The following is a 17,795-nucleotide window of genomic DNA, read 5'->3' as shown; positions in this document are numbered from 1 at the left end:
AGTTAAACAGATACTTGATTCATCAGAGTGAGGTTAAATCATCTGCATTTATGGTACCTGGTATTATTTGCCATTTATCTGCCTGTTTGACAGAGATGTAAATCTTGCAGAAAGACGGCATGTAACAAAGTTTTTGTTTGGTTCACCCCCCTCCCCCCCCTCCTACTTCTTCTACCAGACACTAAAACTCTTTACAGGGCAGTTTGTAGTTGATGAGATCTGTCTGTTCTCTGCTGCCAGCAGAGTGAAAGTATAAAGACGTGATCAGTAGTGCTGTCACTGGGCTAAGATACTGTTCAGTTTCTGTCCACACAGTGTCACTGTAACTGTGAGAGAAACACTGCTGCTTGGATTTTTTTTTTCTTTTTCTTTCTTTTTTTCTTCCCCCATACTGAAAATGTAACGGGGGTGAAAATTGATCAAAATTACTGAACTAAAATTGCTATGAAATTAATCATAGTGACAACTCTTCTTAAAAAGTATACATCGACTTTGCTAGAGACTCAGTAAGCATCATGGAAGGGGAAATGAGGATGTTCAGCATCTCTCCACACTCTCTCTCTGTAGAAACAAATGCAAATTGTAGTTAATGGTTTATATTAATAATTTGCCTATTAATGTACTACTATACCCAACTAACTCCAAACACTTCTGAGAAACTGTTTAAAATCCAAGACCTACTGAAATCACCAGCTGTGAGCCTTCTCCAGAGGGAGACTACAATAGTTCATGCTTTGGTATATAAACATCTAAATATTTAGGCTCTGGGGGAAGAAGCCGTTCAGAATTGTTTTTAGGTGCCAAGGAGACTTGGTGACTTACCTCGACTGTTGGAGCGATGAAACGCTTGTTGTGATTGAAGGATTCAATGCTCTTCGTGTCCTCTTCTGACAAGGAAAAGTCAAACACGTTCAAGTTCTGCTGGATTCTGGAAGGCGTCACGCTTTTGGGAATACACACAACACCCCTCTGAATGTGCCACCTGCAAATGAGTCATTGAGTCATGTGATTAGTCAAATAAATGGAGGACACCGTTAAAGGGATTAGTGGTGATTGTATTACTTTGAGTTTTCCTGGGCCGGTGTCTTCTTGTATCTTTGGGCTATGGCTCCCAGTCAAGGATCTGCTAGCAGACTTGGTTCATTAGCAGAGGCCCAGGGTCTGTCTCCACTGCCCAGAGGACTGTAAGCTGTCACACAAACTCCCACTGAGCTGAGATGGAGGTGTGAAACCTGTTACTTTGACATATTAATCTCAGAAAGGATGACTGCCAGTTTGAATGTTAAACAATCATTAAACTGACCGACAGTGTGAGAGGAGATCTGCTTGAGACAAATATGGATGGCATTCAACCTGTAACACAGACACACAATTATTAGGTACAGTTTACTGACTTGTTTGAACAGAGCTGAAAAAATGTAGCTGCACGTGGTTTACTACAGGTTTGTGTCTGGCCATGCTTATGATGTCATCAGTCTGCCTGGCATTGAAGTTGGACAGACCTATAGCCTTGACTAGCCCTCTATCTACGAGGCTCTCCATGGCAGTCCAAGTATCCCTGTAGTGTGTGTCAGAGTAACAAATGCTTCCATCTTCCTTTCGAGGCATCAGTTCCTTCCCCCTCCTGAAACGCCCACACCTGAATAGCTGCTTCAGGTAAAGTGACAATTCAATCTCTGCTCAGTTACAGCCAGATGGAGACGTATTAACATTACTGAGTGTGTGTAGTCACTCACTGAAATGCAATGGGCCAGTGCATGAGGTAAAGGTCCAGGTAGGAGAGACCCAGATCTGCTAAACTGGTCCTGCATGCCTCTTCAACATCCTGGGGGTCATGTTTGGTGTTCCACAGTTTGGAAGTCACAAACACTTCTTCACGCTGCAGAGCCTGGAGCGGAAAGTATGACACGGATACAAACCAATGACTGCTCTGAATACAGGGAAACACTTGAACAGGGCACATTACAGACAGTGACAAGTTTGAGCCTGATGGTAGTGAACTGCAGACTTGAACCTATGTTAAAACCAATCTTCATCTACATGTTTTGGCTTACAGACCAAATATTAACCACTTCTTCAAAACCATTTGCTGACACAGTGATTTGTATACACTCTTTGGACTCTTCTTTAAAGAAACATTATGTTATTTGGGTTTCTGAAATTTATTTGAAAAAAACAAACAAAAAACAACAAAAAACCCACGAGAGAAGTATAGATGAAAAAACATCTTGGCAGAGCTTCCTAACCTCAGAAATATAACTAAAACTGTCATACATCTCTAACCCTGCAGTGGCCCTCAGGTTTAATAAACAACAGCAACAATCAACAGAAAAACACTTCACAGGTAAGATAAGGAGCAGATATCTTGTTTGTTTATGTGACTAAACTGAAAATATTTATCCGTTTTTTATCTGAATGTCAGTAGATTTATCAGTTAACACTGTAAAGCCTGAAACATGAAATAACTGCCAGGAAATTCTATTTAATTGTAAATAAATAAATAAATAAATAAATAAATAATAATAATTAATTTGCTCACAGTAGCACTGCATGTGTCTGATAGGCTACCCTATTACATGGTCCAGCAGATAGCTCCTACAATTCTTAATATCATTCTAAAGCTCACTTTTAAAGCTCTGAGTCAAGAAAGCATGTGGATTGCTTTGAAAAGTTCGGCTAAATATTTGTAGTTTTTACTTTTGTATGTATTTTTATGGCACATGTCCACACCAGCCTACTGATGTGGCTGACGTGAAGAGAATAAAGGCACCTGGAGCTGATTAAAAGACCACCAAAGCTCACCTTTCCTGGACCCACCCAGAGAGCCAGAGCCTCTCCAACCTCCTTTTCATTCTCATAAGCAGCAGCACAATCAAAGTGCCTGTATCCACACTCTAAAGCTGTATGCACCGCCTGCTTCACCTGAGAACACACAGAGACAGACGTAAGCTTTAAAATTCCACCATGTCCAAAAACATTTGTTGGACCTGCTAACTCTGTGTGAGTGTTTATGTCCCTGCCTGTCCCGAGGTACTTTTCCATGTGCCGAGTCCAATCACGGGCATCCTCTGCCGTGTCGAGAGAGTCACAAAGGTGTTCATCCTCCAACTCTGAGAACCGGGCGGAGAAAAGACAAAGAGGAGTGTGTGAGGTCTTCACTCGCGAGCTTATATGAGGCTTAGTTGTCTGGTCATCATGACCAAGTCCTAACACTGAGTTACTGATTAAAACACATATGAGTTCATGATCTGCACTACAGCTGGGGTCATGTGTATGAATCATATACTCTACATATGCAAATTCCTTTAACAAGCAATCGTCTTGCTTGCTGACCCACTTTTCTGTTATTAGCTGTTCTTTTGCCATTTGAGCTTAAAACTGTGTTTCGGTGAAAATATAAACTCTTTGTGAACTCAGCCCCGTCGCAAGAAATGGCTGATGCGGCTAGATGCCATTCGTCACAGTGCAGAGTTACTGGAGCACATCTCAGGCAGCCTTTCCATGGTTCACTAATTGCCTGTTTTATCCTCAACATGTGGGGCGCACACACAGACTTTGCTCATCAGGCACTGCAGTTGTTTCACGTGATCTCCCAGCACAGATCACCTTCCCTTTGCTCTGCCCAGGGTGCAGGAGAAAACATTTAAACCAGTAACCATCAAACACAACCAGCATTTGAATAAAAAGTCTTTCTTCTCGTACCTGGAATTGCTTCAGAAGATGAACCAGTGATCAGTTGAAGGTTGAGTCCATCAGAATTTTAGCACGCTGAGGTCAGTCTGTCTTCATATGTTTATCTGTAACTACGGCTGATGGAAAATGTCCAAATTCCACCATGCACACTGTTAAACATTCATGACCAGGGTCACAAGGCAGATTTATTTGTTTAGAGGTGCTGGTGGCTGCTCAATTTTTACTTCCATATTACTTTCAGAATTTGGAGTCTTATTCCAGTTTTGATCTTGCTAACCTTAAATGCCCAATCAAATCAATAATCTATCCATCTATCTACGTCTGAGAAGATGAATGCAGCAGGGAAGATGAAAAAATAGTTTTGATACAGAGATTTGTTTACATTCTTTTGACTATTTTCTCTAAAGAAATGTCGGATAATTTAGTCTTCAAACATGAAGTTAAACAAAACCATGACTGAAGATTACACGAACAAATCTTGATGGATCTTGTTAACCTTACAACTGTAATAAAAACTGTCAGATAAATGTATTACAGTGGCCTTCATGCGCAAAGCAAAAATACAAATACACAAAACCCAACAATTTTAACTTTGCAAGCAAGGTAAGGACAGGCAGGTGTCACGGTGGTAAAGTGGTTAACAAGACAGTTACTGGTTCATGTTGGATGGCTGGGGCCTTTCTGTGTGGAGCTTGCATGTTTTCCCTGTGCCTGCATGGTACTCCTGAGGGTCCGAATAACATTCGTCAAACTTAAGTAACGATTCTAAATTGGTCATACCCGTGAATGTCTTTCTATGCTGTCCACTCTTGCCTCTGTACGCAACCACAGAAGATTTCAGATCAAACAGAACTCGAACAGTGTGACTGAAGTGCAAATTTTTAGCTTTAACTCAAAGCATTTTACAAAAGTATTGCATTAACTTTTAAGAAATTACAGCCATTTATAGTCTCCCATTTTCCAATACTTAAAAATTATCGTCTGACACGCAGTTTCATGGCCAGGTGAGATCTGTTCCTTTGTTATTTAATGATAAATGGTGCAGATAGAAGATATGGAGTTGGAATGGACTCCAAGTGATGAACTTGCTTGAGGTACCACAGGAGACAAATATGGTGCTCAAAGACAGAATTGTGTGCATGGTTAAGAGAAACAACATCTAACAAAGTCAAGAACACTCTCTGGTAGGCCTATTCTTCAAACGTCTACATTTGATTATGAAAATAAATACAGAAGGTCTACAACACAGTGAAAACTACTCGTATTTGGTTTTTCAGTCTTATGGCATCCTCCTTCATTTCCATCAATATATCCTTGGATCTCATATTACGGTTTATCCTGGAATAATGAGAAAACAGGCCTCAGTTGGACATGAAACTGGTTGTCAGCCAATGGTCATAATTGTTAAGCAGTGAATGGAGGTGTTTTGTAAAACCCCTTTAATGAAATCAGAGAATCTGCACTTCAAACATCTTTATGCCTGGTTTAAACTCCACTGTGGTGGTGTAAAAGAGGCAAAATTAACAGGTTAAGGTATGTTTGTTGTTGCTGTTGTGCGCTGAGAAAGGTTTTAATCTTATATAATGTTGCATGTTGGTCTTTTCTCCTCCCCCCTCCTTGAGGTTTTCTTCTTTCCCACTGTTGCCAAGTGCTTGCTCATAGGAGTTCTGAGATTATCAGTTTTTCTTAGACTGTAAAGCACTTTGAGGTGAATGTTATTAGGAACTGGTACTTGTTCTCAAGCAGCAATAAATGAAAATGAAGCAAACTTCACACATTTGGTTTATTTGTTTTCATTTTGAAAAATTCATAGATATTGGCATATGCACAATAAGCAGTGTAAGTGAGTCTTTGATTAGCAGCAGCAGCACTTGTTAAGCCTGGTTGTTGCCACAGGACCATCACACAAGTCATTCAAGTCTCTCCCCAAAGAGAAAAAACAACAACATATCTTATAGTTTTGTCTTTCACAATATAAAAGAGAATTTATCAAACACGAAGCATTCAAATATTTTCCTGTACACCTCATTTATTCGACCTACTAGGACTGTCAGCATAACCCACACATATTCTCACCACTGCTGCAAATTACAGCGAGGAAGAGCTCAAGGGCGTCCCCTGCAGCTGAGACAGAGAACAGTTTTTCTATTTGCACTACGTACAGTTTGTAACGTTTGATGTACAGCTGTTAGGGAACAGAGGCATTTATCACATCGGAAACTGAGGACTCCATGTAACCAAAAAAGTAGACAACAATGCGGTCTACTTTTTGGCATTGCTCACAGTAGCACCGAGACATGGCCTTCAAATGCCACAAGAGAAAGCAGAATATCCCACAACAAAGCTGGCTTTCCCACAGGAATCGGTCTAACGTCACGCTTGCATTCCTCTGGGAAATCCAGCAATTACTTGTATGGCACTTTACAAAGACGAATTGGCAAAAATCATCAGTCTTGTATCAAATCACTTCCTATAAATGATCCTTCTTACATACAGTACAGTAAGGTGAATTACTTTACATAGCTTGCTTACCGTTTTTTTAAAATTACCAGGTCCTGGTGGTAACGCCTAACACAGCATAGGGCATCATGTGTTGTGTTCATGGCTATTTGTCTTTATTATAGTGTGACCTGTATGTGTGTTCACATATGTGGTGTGACACCGGGCTAAGGCACCTAAATGTCCCTCAGATATTGAGCCAGGCTATTCAGTTCACAGCTCAGAAGGGAAAGCACCGATATTATGTGCAGATATCTAAACTTACACTGCTGTTACAGTTACGTGATTGTCATTCCCAGATTCTTCCATTGCAGCTAAACTATGCTAATATTATTGGAGTAATGCAAGAGTTTTTAGAGCTCTGTGGCACTGCACGTCTAGGGATATTTTAGGGGAGACAGATCATACTAATGGCCTACAGATTTTCAAGCATAATTCTTTATTAGATTGAAAGCATGGGGGAGAAAAAAGAAGAAAAACTCTGGCATGTGCCAAAGGAAAGGCTATGCTAAAAACCACGGAAGCTGCTGGTACACTTAATGTAAACATTAAGCAATCCTTTTTTGACATGTTTGGAAAACAAAATCCTGTTCTTGTTATAAAATATTTCACGCTTTATCCTATCACAAAAAGACGAGGATCAGAGTCGGACGGCATATAAAACCACTGATAAATCCGTATAAAACAGTTAAGAAAAGAGGTTCCCTTAAAAACCAGAATCGTGCTGAGCCCATCCTCAGCACCGCTCTGCTGCTCAGGGTGCTTGTGTGTGTGTATTTGTGGGTCTGTGTGTGTCTGTGTGCGCGCGCGTTTGGGCTGAAAGACAAAATAAATATGAGTACTTTACATCCTGATACTGCCATTCTTCCTTTTGTGAAGTCCCTAAATTATCACAGCACATGTTCAAAGCTGTATTCATTCACAGGGACATGAGGGTAACTACAAACAAAGAAGGAGTAGATGAAGGAGTGTAGTTTTTTTCCTCAGGTTTAGTCTGGAGTTTGTGGTGGAGGAGTTAGAGATGTATCTTTCTAGGACTGGGGGAGGTGTTGTCTGATAATTTCTCTGGACTGAGGGGGGATCCTGTCGGGAAAACGGACCGAAAACTCCACGATGAGGTCACCACGCTGTGAAGGGTTCTTTGGAAAAGGCAGGCCTTCGCCTCTGAGTCGTTTCACCGTCCCTGGCTTGATGATGTCGTGACAAGGGAGGGAGATAACGCGGTTTTCCAGCGTGGGAATGCTAACTGTGCAGCCACACAACGCCTGGAGAAGAGAGGAGATTGAAAGGGTTAATATCATTAATAGGAATAAAATGCCAAATCCATGAATATCTCGGTGATGTAATGTTTCGTTAAAGTCTGCAGTGTTCATATCTTCCCCCAGTACGCTATCGGGAGGCAGTATTTGCTGTGCTTTCGGTGTGGTGTGTGTAAAAGTATGTGAAGAAAAGAAATTGTACTGACAGCACTGCGGGGGTCGAAAGAGCAGTATTTGGAACAGGAACATTTAGGAAAACATGACTTGGCAGTGGGAAAGTTTTCTAGTCTTTGTTTGCAAGTGTGTGTGTGTGTGTGTGCATGTGTGTTAGGGAGTGTGTGTAAGTGTGTCAGCATTGCAGGGCCCCACATTGCACAGGGGACTAATTTTAGCAACGGTCTCATAGCTGGGACTAATGAAGTCAGGCAGGAATCGGCTGAGCTCGTAAATAGTTGGAGGGCCTGTCAGATCCCCACATGCACACAAACACACACATGCACAGACGCACACTCACTCACATGCCTCACCTCCTTATCACAGTGCCTGATGCATCCAGTCCGTGTAGAGAGCGCTAAACTAAACACAGAGACTTTCCGGTTATCACGACTTCACAGGCTTTCCAGTGAGCATCATTCACCAGATTTGCACTTAATGGAAAGAACTATTTAAATCCACAACAGTGTGAATGGACTTCCCTTTTCTTTTTTCTTTAAATATAACACTTGAAAAATACATCACTACAAATAAAACAGTAAATAAATACTATAAAAAGGTGTGGAAAAGAGAGAGAAAACCAGTGAGAATGACCAGCAGTAGAATTCACTGTGAGCTAAAGGGTTAGGTTAAATAATGAAGACGGGGAGACAGAAGCTTAATTTGGAGATTCCTCAAACTACTCTAAGACAAAGAAAGATATAGAAATTAAAATTAAACATTTTAAAGTTGTTAAAGGGTCGGCTCTCTTATGCCATTTGTTACTGGCTCCATTAACCTTTAGCCGAGGAGATAAAAAAATGTTACTGTTCATCAGGTATAGACCAATTTTAACAGCATGTTGCTATTGTTACTGTGCTACTTTTAAATGCATTTACAGCTAAGGCTGATGAAATACACTCACCAGCCACTTTATTAGATATGGCAGCAACTCAATGCATTTGCAGTTCAAACAGAGCATCAGAATGAGGAAGAAATGTGATTTAAATGACTCTGAACGTGACACGTGGTTGTTGCTGTCAGACAGGCTGGTCTGAATATTTCAGAAACTGCTGATCTACTGGGATTTTCCAACACAACCATCCCTAGTGTTTACAGGCCGTGTTCCAAAAAAGAGAAAATATCCAGTGAGTGTCAGTTTTCTGAGTGAAAATGTCTTGTCGAAGCCAGAGATCAGCAGAGAAGTGCTTTGATCTAATAAGAAGGAAAAAACAACTCAAATAACCACGCATTACAAATAAGGTATGCAAGAGAGCATCTCTGAATGCACAACGCGTTGTACCTTGAAGCAGATGGGCTACAGCAGCAGGAACACCACACTCATGTCAGCTAAGAACAAAAAACTAAAGCTACAATTTACAAGGGCTCACCAAAATTGAACAATAGAAGAATGGAAAAACATTCAGTCTGATAAATCTCTATTTATGGCACGATATTCACATGGTAGGGTCCAAATTTGGCATGAACAACATGAAAGCATGGATTCATCCTTCCTTTTATTAACTGTTCACGCTGCTGGTGTGGGAGATATTTTCCTGGCACACTTTGGGCTTGTACCCACTGAGCATCACTTAAACCACAGCCATCCCTTTATGACCACAGTATGCCCGTCTTCTGATGGCTGCTTCCAGCAGGATAACACACCATGTCACAAAGCTCAAATAATCTAATACAGGATTCTTAAACACTGTACTCAAATGGCTTTCTCAATCCAACATAGTGGCTCTGGGATGTTGTGGAACTGGATTTCATATCATGGATGTGCAGCTGACAAATCTGCAGTATCTGTCTGATGCTGTCATGTCAATATGGACTAAAATCTCCAGCACCTCTGTTTCCAGCAGACTTATAGCAAACCAAAAGCGTGTCCAATCCAGTACTACATACCTACCTAATAAAGCAGTGAGTGTGCATCTAGTACAGGTAACTATAGTGGTGCTAGATATAAAAAGGGAGATCACTTATATCACCTGGGTATCATAAAAGATCAAATCCCTGAAGGATTAAGATACTCAATAGCTAGAGATGTATAAATTCTATCCCCTTCTGGTGTAATTGTGATTTTTGCCCAGAATAATAGCTCCAAGATCCAATCCATGCGCTTAGACACTATTGTACTAATTGGAAGATTTTCAGGCTGTGCCTGTTTCTTTGAAAAGAAACTGGGGTGTAAATGTGGCCTGGAGAGCAGCTGCTTCACAGGACCAAGTTTTCCAGCCATGACATCATCATCATCCTTTAACCCATCACATACATTAGAGGGTGATTTCTTTGACTGCAGTGGAGAGCAGTGGCTCATCCTTCAGTTATGGACAGCTCCATTGACTAACACACGTCTCGCACACAGACAGGTTGCCATGACGCTCAACACACATTGCCAGCTGATCCGAGGGCCCACTGATTGCGTAAGCCTCAGCACAGACAAGGCTTTAGAAACTGACACAGACACAGAGTCACTTTTTGCTATATTTGAAAGAACATTTTCTAGACTTGTATTACTGAGGGCCATATGCTAATGTTAACTTTCACTGTTAAAACCCAACAGTTTTGTTACATTTAGCTGTCAGAGCCAGCTTAAGGCGTGCTCATAGTCCGAAGTGTCCTTACAAGTGTGGGCCGCCTGTCACAGAGCCTGTCCTGAAATACTGGTTGCTAATGCTACACACAACAGATGCTGCAAAATGCAAATGCTGTCTTACTCCCATAGATTCAGCAGTTATTTGCCAGAGAGCTGCAAAAAAGCTGTCCACGCTGCCTTCAGAGCCCAGCAGCTACAGTTGTCCTGGATGTGGATTTTACAGCAATGACAGGAGCTAGACAACTCAGAGGCTTCATTATTGCCATAGAGCCTACCTACAGATCCCAATATAGACTGGTTTCAGGGAAGCCAGTGTGTCATATTTGAGGTAAACTCTCAAATTGCTTCTGACTGTAACTGTGAAAAGACAGCGGGGCTGAATGTTACCTCTGCTAATGTCTCCCAGGAGTTTATAGCATAGCCAAACAAACTTGGAGACACTAAACTGAGCCGCTGATCAGGGCATGCTTCAGGCAGAAAGCAAAACTGAACAGCCAAATATCTGGAGACTCATACAGCAGCCAAAAATATGACTAAATAGAGATACCTGCTTCAGAAAGGCGATTGCAAATATCAGCATGCCTCAGTCTCACCCCTTTTGGTTTTTACTTTGTAATGAGCACTTGCAGAGATTTTTGCTAATATAATCAATCATCTGATTCGTGAAGCTATATTCTCTACTGAAGAACTGGATAACATTTGCCACATTATGCGTGGTAGGTTTTCTAGCATGCGGCATGCATCTGGTGCTGTGATTTTACTGCAGTATTTAGCATCACATCTTCAAGAGAGCAGTGGAATATGAGCTCTTATTTGCTTTGGATACTGAATCATCTGACCCACTTCCCTAATATTCCCTAGATACCCCCCCGACACACACATCCCAGCCACAGTTCCCCTTCGCTTCCTCATCTCAACTTTAGCTGCGTCAGAAATTAAGTCTCTTATCTGGCTGCTGTGGGAGCAGAGGGTTTTAGCTGTGGGAGTTCTGCAGTGCAAACCTAATCACTGTGCTGGTTTGATCAAGTACCATCCCCTGCTTAATGTGACTCAACAAACTCTAATGTGCTCTCGTCAACTTAGGCTTCATTGTCTTTCCGTGTGCAGACGCACTTATTTTCCAGCGCATTAACTGCACGGTGCGAGAGTCAGTGCTGCTTTTAGAGGAAACCTGCTAAAAAAACAAAACAAAAAAAAAAACAAAAAACACAGGCCCGAGTTGAGTAAAAACAACATCTCCCCTGACATCTCCAGCTATTTGAGAACACCTGCCATTAAGCAGATCACGTCGAGAGCAGGCCAGTGAGTGGCAACGCTATTAGAAACATTAAAGTTTGTCTAATATAGAGCCAGAGCAGAGCTGGTGCTGGACTCTCTGCCCTCTAATTAAATGTCCTGCCAGTCACAGTAATAACAGCCTGGATCATCACCAATGTCACACTGCAATCCGTCTTTAACGGAGTGTGTTGGCAAATACGCTTGAAGATGGAGAGTGTGTGCACACACACTTGCTTGTGTGCAGCTTTGTGCTTGTGTGTCTATTTATGTTTTCATACAGTGTGCAGAACAAGTGAGGATAATGGCTTTGTGCCAGTCGCACAAATACACCACATTCTGGCTTCCTCTATCACATTGCAGTGGCAGAGACTCTGATGCACACACTCTCCCACCTTGGTATGTTTGATATGACCACCCACCCAGCACTGTTAAATTACAGACACACCTCTCTGGGCTGAATGACATGAATAATTTGTATTTTTAGTTCAAACTTTGCACATCTTCATTAAAAATTAACCTGGGACTGCTCCACTGGGAATCAACATCAGAAGCTTGGCAGCATTATCTACAACTACATGTAGAACAGCAACAAAGAGAGTTCAACTGGTGACAGAGGGAAAATCAGAAGACAAGACAGATGAGAGAGGGAGGTTAAATCGAAGGAGACAGGCGCACCTCTTTTAGGCTGATCTTGCAGTTATAGATTATGTTGGAACCGTCTCTTTTGAAGTGGGCGTGCCCTTTGTCTTTAAGCACAAACGCTATGTCGGCGGGAATGTTCTCAGGGGTCTCGTCCCCTTCCTTTGGGAAAGTAATCTTGGTCCCCTCCTTCCAGCCTTTCTTGATGACAATGTTGAGGATCTTGTCCTCCGTCCTCATGCTCCGTCCGTCTGGGTTCAACCTGCGGCGCGTGATCTTCATGCGCTTGGTGCAGCCGTGGAAGATCTCTTCCAGTGAGACCTTCAGCTCGTGGACGACCGGAGGATCCTGCTGCTTTCGGTTGGTCCCGAGGCGCTCTGATGGTACGCCTCTCCTCCTGCGGCCTTCCCCTGGGAAGCCATTGTTCATCCCCCCCGGAAAGCCAAACTGCCTCCCAAAATGGGTAAAGGGATCATCCTCGTCCATTTCCGCGTCCTGCTCCGTGTCATTGCTGTGGTCGTTGTGGAAGGAAAAGCCGTTGGAGCGACTGTGACTGCGGTTGGAGCCGAAAAACATATCAAAGGGGTTGGAGCCACCGAAGAAGGAGGCAAAGGTGGCATGGGGATCTCCATGAAAAGTGTAGTGGTACGATGAACTTCCGGGAGGACCCGAAGAGCTGCTGCCTCCTGTTTTTAAGCCTGAGAGATTTAAAAAAAAGAGAGTGAGAGAAAGAGAACAAGAACGTGAGACCTCACATGCACACACTCAAACACCCACCAGCCAAAATACACACAATAATATGAATTCAGATACCAGACGTAGGACCTAAACACAAAGTGTGGGTAACAGTAGAGAGAAGAGTGGTGCCCGCGTAGGTGGGAAAAATCCCACAGCATCACCGGTCTTCCAAAAGCACTGCTGTTGGAGAAACTCAGGTCACTCCATCCAACACACTCGCACAGAAACACACACTTACACGCACACGTTTTCAGCAGAGACACATGCACAGAACACCCACAAATGCAAACTACAGCAGTCGCTGCTATTCATATCTGAACCACGTAATAGTCTTATGCCATCTGTCTGTCATCTAGCACACCACACAGACACGCACACAGAGTTACATACACACTCTACGGGCAGCTGAGGTAGACTATAAGGTATTAGAGCTGGTAAGTGTTGTTGACACCGAAGACAACAACAGAAAATTAAACATGTGCCAGCACATAAACATGAAAACATGGAAGAGACGGCATTATTACTTCAGTGACTGAAACCCACCAAGCTGCGATATGAGATGGTTCCTGAGCTATTTCAATAACAACTTAATCCATCATAACCCCGGCTTAATAAGGCTTCACTAACAAAGCCTGCACTCTCTGACCCCTTGCACTCAAATGACCCAGAACACCCTCTCCTTACCTTCCTCTCCCAGCTGATCATAGACCACCCTCTTCTTGGGGTCACTCAGCACCTCATAGGCTTCTGCGATCTCCTTGAACTTCTCCTCTGCGCTAGGATCCTTGTTCTTGTCTGGGTGAAAGCGGAGCGCCATGCGCCGGTAGGCCTTCTTGATTTCCTCCTCGTTGGAGCCCTTGGGGATGCCCAAGGTCTTGTAGTAGTCCTTCCCCATGTTGGCACTCTCAGGAATGGGACCCCCTCTTCAGCTCAGGCTGTTGTCAGTCACTGGTGAGATACAAGACTACTTTAGAGTCTTAAGATGGATACTACGCTGAAGGAGAGGTTATATTTGAGTTGGCAAAGGTGCCGAGTGGACTGCATCCATTAGGGTTTTACTGTGAACACTATTTAATGATGCTGTAGCTGGAAATAGAAGGTGCTGCTTTCACTGCTGAAAAATCAAGAGTGCCGAGGAATCCCCCTTCATCTAATTCATCACAGGGCTTCTGGCGACCAGCTCAGCCTGTTAGGCAGGGTATAGATAATACTTTAATAATAATGGTGATGATTATCTGCCTCCATCCCAGTTTTGTTTAACCATCCGGGCATAAAAACCCAAATGGACAGGCAGAAGCGCTTCGCCGAAGCACTGCGGTGGACACAGCGGGAGCGCACACGGCAGGGGGAAAGCCTGGTTTCATCTGTAACACTAAAACACCCTGACTATCTGCTGCTACAGAAACCGTTCGCTATTACAGTAAAGCCCACTCCCACGGGGAAAAAAAAACCCTTTAGCGTGACAATTTCAGCTTTAATTGTGCCACTGTAAAAACCAACAGCGGGTTTAATCTGATTCACATTCCGACAGAAAGGAAAAGCCTAAAAAATAAAAAACGAATAAATGGACAGTGAGAAGAAATACAAGCAAAATCCTACCAGGAAGCTTTGCAATTAATGAAGAATCAGAACAGCATGGCCCGGCTTCTCCCTGTCTCTCTGTCTTTCTTCCCTTCAGCCCCTGCTGTCTGCCTGCCTGCTGCTCTGATGCTGCTGGGTCCTTATAAATTGACGTCAGGACGCCGGGAGGATCACTGGCTCTGAAATAACCGGTGACCAAACACCGAGATCCCCCTGACGTTTCTCTGAAAAATCTCGGACAAATGTCCGTGAACCTTCGAGTCCACATCCACCATGGGTAATAATAATAATACTAATATATATTTTTTTAAAAGCAGGGTACCGTTCTCTAAAAAATGGATTAAAGCATGGGTGCGCAAGGAATCTATGAAAAAGTTACTAAGTGATTGTAACTTCTTTGATACGGGGCTGTGTTCGGTTTTTAATAACTCCTTTCACTCTGGTGATGGTTGATAAACCTAACCCCGCTTCTCGTCCGCAGTCGTGTTCTTTTCTGGTCCACCCGACTTTGAAATTTGCGCAAATATAGAAAGCTTTTCCTTAAAAAGCGTCAAAACATTTCCTTACCGAGCCTGCTCCTCCTGCTGCTGCTGCCTTGTTTCCGATTCTGGTCCTGTGTCTGAAAATTGCAGCCGGGAGAGCAGACCCAACCCTCTGTCAGCCAGCAGCGCTCTTTGTTCAGGGTCTGCTCACATACACACAAACAGCACAGGCTGATTTCTATTTAGGATTAAGTTAAATTAGTGGCATTGGTTTAACTTTTTGATTTATGGGCAGTCGAAGCTGGCAGGTCTGGGGCTTGGGTGGACATATTTGGACAGGCGTCGCCCTGATACCTTTCTTTAATTTTTTTTCTTTTTAAAGGAAAAAGAAAGCGGTGTGTGTTAATGCGTGTGATCCTGCAGTCGTGCCTGGATTTAATCGGTATAAACACTGACTGCTGAGTCATGTGATGACTCCCCTCTTCCCCACACACGCATTTTCATCTTCTATCTTTGTGAAAAGTTAACATCTATTCACAGTCACATCCTACTTTCTCAACACCAAACCTCAACTTTCACGCTTTCCCATCCCTCAAAAACCCATTACATCCTCAACCCAAATCTTATTTTTAATATTTTCACTTTTACACTTAACCTCACCCCCAACACAGATTACCTTTTTCCCTCCCAACCTTTAAGCCTTTCACCTATTATTATAAATCCAAGTTTAGCCATTTCCAAAATAATCCATCTGACCCCAAACCTTGACCCAGAGCTGCTTGGAGATTGCTGGAGAGTGAAAATGGCTCCATCAAGGTTGATGTTTGGTAGAGATTCAACACATACACAGCTTCTAAATAATGTCTTATTAGAATAAGTATATAAGTATATATAATAAGTATAATAAGTCTTAATTTGAACAAATCAGTAAGCAATAAGCATCCACATTTAGGCCTTCATCAGGTTACGTGCTTTACTAGTGAGGATTCCCAAACAAATAGTTAAACTTACCCAAACCTGTTGACAAATGGTCTTAAAGCTCAGAGTGAACCCTAGACTGTCCTTGTGTACAAGTGAACCTGATATTACAAGATTTCACATCTTGTAATATGTGAAATCTATTAATCTTCACATTAATATGAACTCAGATACCAGATGTAGGACCTAAAGACAAAGTGTGGGTAACAGTAGAGAAGAGTGGTGGCCACGTGCTTAAAATCCCCAGAGATACATTAAATAGATCTTGTTCAATAAAATTTACCTTATTTGGAGTTTTTTTTCCGTCTTTCACTGCAGGGAGATTTCATTCCACACATCACATCTCAAAGGAGAAATATTCCTTTGTGCAGATCAGATCAAGGAGCAGCCTACCTAGCTTTAAAAAAAAAAAAGTAGAAGAAAATTGCATGTAATGTGGAGGTCTGAGTCATTATTGATGACTTTTAGCATTAAGTGCACAGGAAAGTACACCCAGCAGGGTGAAACGCTTCTTGTCGAATTGAGACGGGGAGAGATAATGAGAGAGAAATAAAGGCTCATTTAGGTTTGAGTCATCACTCCCCACTGGACTGGCGAGGAGGTGCGAGAAAAGTGGGCGTCTCAATGGAGGAGTCTGTCTGACACACGCTTAACATTCAAAATAAAGCAAGCACGAAGAGAACTGGCGTATAGCTGTGCAGAGCACTGGGGAGACATTCCTGTGCGTCTCGATAGGTGTGTGTGTTTTGGCAGTGGGGAGGGACTTTGAGCCATTGCAGCTGTCCCACAAGAACAACTGGTTAGTGGTGGAGTGCTATTCGTGCTTGGGAATGTGACTGCCACTGAAACATGTTGAAGCTGACTGCAATGCAACATCCGGTTAGGTGAAGATCTGCATCTGTCTGTATCAAATCACTGAACTGGTTACACAATCGACTATTCTTATTCATTACAGGCAGGAGGTCTTGCATAACTGGTGAGCTTTCAGAGAACAGAGTCACATTTCTGCTGCCGTGCACCATGTGTGTGTTTGTTTGCAAACTAATAGCCATTGATGACTGCCTGGGAGCTCATCCACGTGCTCCTCTGATGCTGAGTGTGCACCGAAACGGGGTGATGCTGGGTTTCCATGGTGACACAGGGATCTGCCAGACAGTGATGTGTCTGCTAAGAATATCAGCAACGGGTCCCGCCGAGCATGTGCATGTGTATGCGGGTCGGATGGGATGGAGGACACGGTGAATGGGTTTGGGAGGAGAAATTTTATGAGGCTAATGTTTCCAGAGCAAACTCTCTCACATTAGTACCGACCACTCCACAGCACTTCACCACCTGAGCTGAGAGACGGGAGAACAGAAGGTCGAATTAGACGGTGAGAGACAAACACACACGGCTTCACAGAACGCACCGAAGGCCGTTTTTGAGAGCCAAGAGGAGACGGTGAGTGTCTGCAAGCATCTCCCACCTCCCCTTCTTTTCTCCCGTCGTCTCCACCTCCTCTCTCACTTCCACCCTTCCAGTAACCATAGAGACCACAGTTGCCCGAAGAGAGGTTTTTCTCTGAGACAGAAGTGGTGGTGTCAAATGCTGGATGTATGCATGCACACAAAAGCTCATTTTCAACACCCCCTGCTTTTTAAAGGCTCTATTTATAGGGGAAGAGTACTTTTTTCAAAACATTTTTTTAGTGGTGGGCATGTACTGTTACTTTGTGCATATGAAGAGAATAGGAGGATGTGGCTGTCCATGAAAATCAGTCCACAATAGGTTCTGTCATAACTGCCTTCTTTGACGAGGAAGATGCAGTTTAAGTCTATCCGTCGGGAGCATTATGAGCAGAATGTGAAGATAAAGACA

General features: G+C 42.9%; 2 protein-coding genes across 4 annotated transcripts; both read right to left on the bottom strand.

The window, feature by feature from the left end:
* Positions 1 to 160: 160 nt before the first annotated feature.
* On the bottom strand, positions 161 to 3,366 carry akr1a1a (aldo-keto reductase family 1, member A1a (aldehyde reductase)). Its single transcript, XM_086314179.1, has 6 exons — positions 2,803 to 3,366; positions 1,737 to 1,888; positions 1,304 to 1,353; positions 1,063 to 1,212; positions 823 to 982; positions 161 to 561 (listed from the first exon to the last, which is right to left on the bottom strand). Exons 1-4 carry the CDS (start codon positions 3,364 to 3,366, stop codon positions 1,193 to 1,195), a joined length of 786 nt encoding a protein of 261 aa, XP_086170305.1. The 3' UTR covers positions 161 to 561; positions 823 to 982; positions 1,063 to 1,192.
* A 2,091-nt stretch (positions 3,367 to 5,457) lies between these two features.
* On the bottom strand, positions 5,458 to 16,475 carry dnajb5 (DnaJ heat shock protein family (Hsp40) member B5). 3 transcript variants are annotated; one of them, XM_086314173.1, is made up of 5 exons: positions 16,222 to 16,475; positions 15,046 to 15,163; positions 13,582 to 13,845; positions 12,196 to 12,857; positions 5,458 to 7,457 (listed from the first exon to the last, which is right to left on the bottom strand). In XM_086314173.1, exons 3-5 carry the CDS (start codon positions 13,790 to 13,792, stop codon positions 7,224 to 7,226), a joined length of 1,107 nt encoding a protein of 368 aa, XP_086170299.1. In that variant the 5' UTR covers positions 13,793 to 13,845; positions 15,046 to 15,163; positions 16,222 to 16,475; the 3' UTR covers positions 5,458 to 7,223. The 3 variants fall into 3 exon arrangements, with proteins under 3 accessions (XP_086170299.1, XP_086170301.1, XP_086170300.1); XM_086314175.1 differs by lacking the exon at positions 16,222 to 16,475 and having other exon boundaries at positions 15,046 to 15,278; XM_086314174.1 differs by lacking the exons at positions 15,046 to 15,163; positions 16,222 to 16,475 and adding an exon at positions 14,497 to 14,628.
* Positions 16,476 to 17,795: the final 1,320 nt, after the last annotated feature.

Source organism: Aulonocara sp. 'chitande type north' Nkhata Bay, linkage group LG12 (genome assembly GCF_057382095.1).
Source record: "Aulonocara sp. 'chitande type north' Nkhata Bay isolate Kocher_YH1m ecotype deep benthic linkage group LG12, A_spYH_male_GT1.1, whole genome shotgun sequence".
Classification (NCBI taxonomy): domain Eukaryota; kingdom Metazoa; phylum Chordata; class Actinopteri; order Cichliformes; family Cichlidae; genus Aulonocara; species Aulonocara sp. 'chitande type north' Nkhata Bay.
This window is presented reverse-complemented; position numbering and strand designations above follow the sequence as displayed.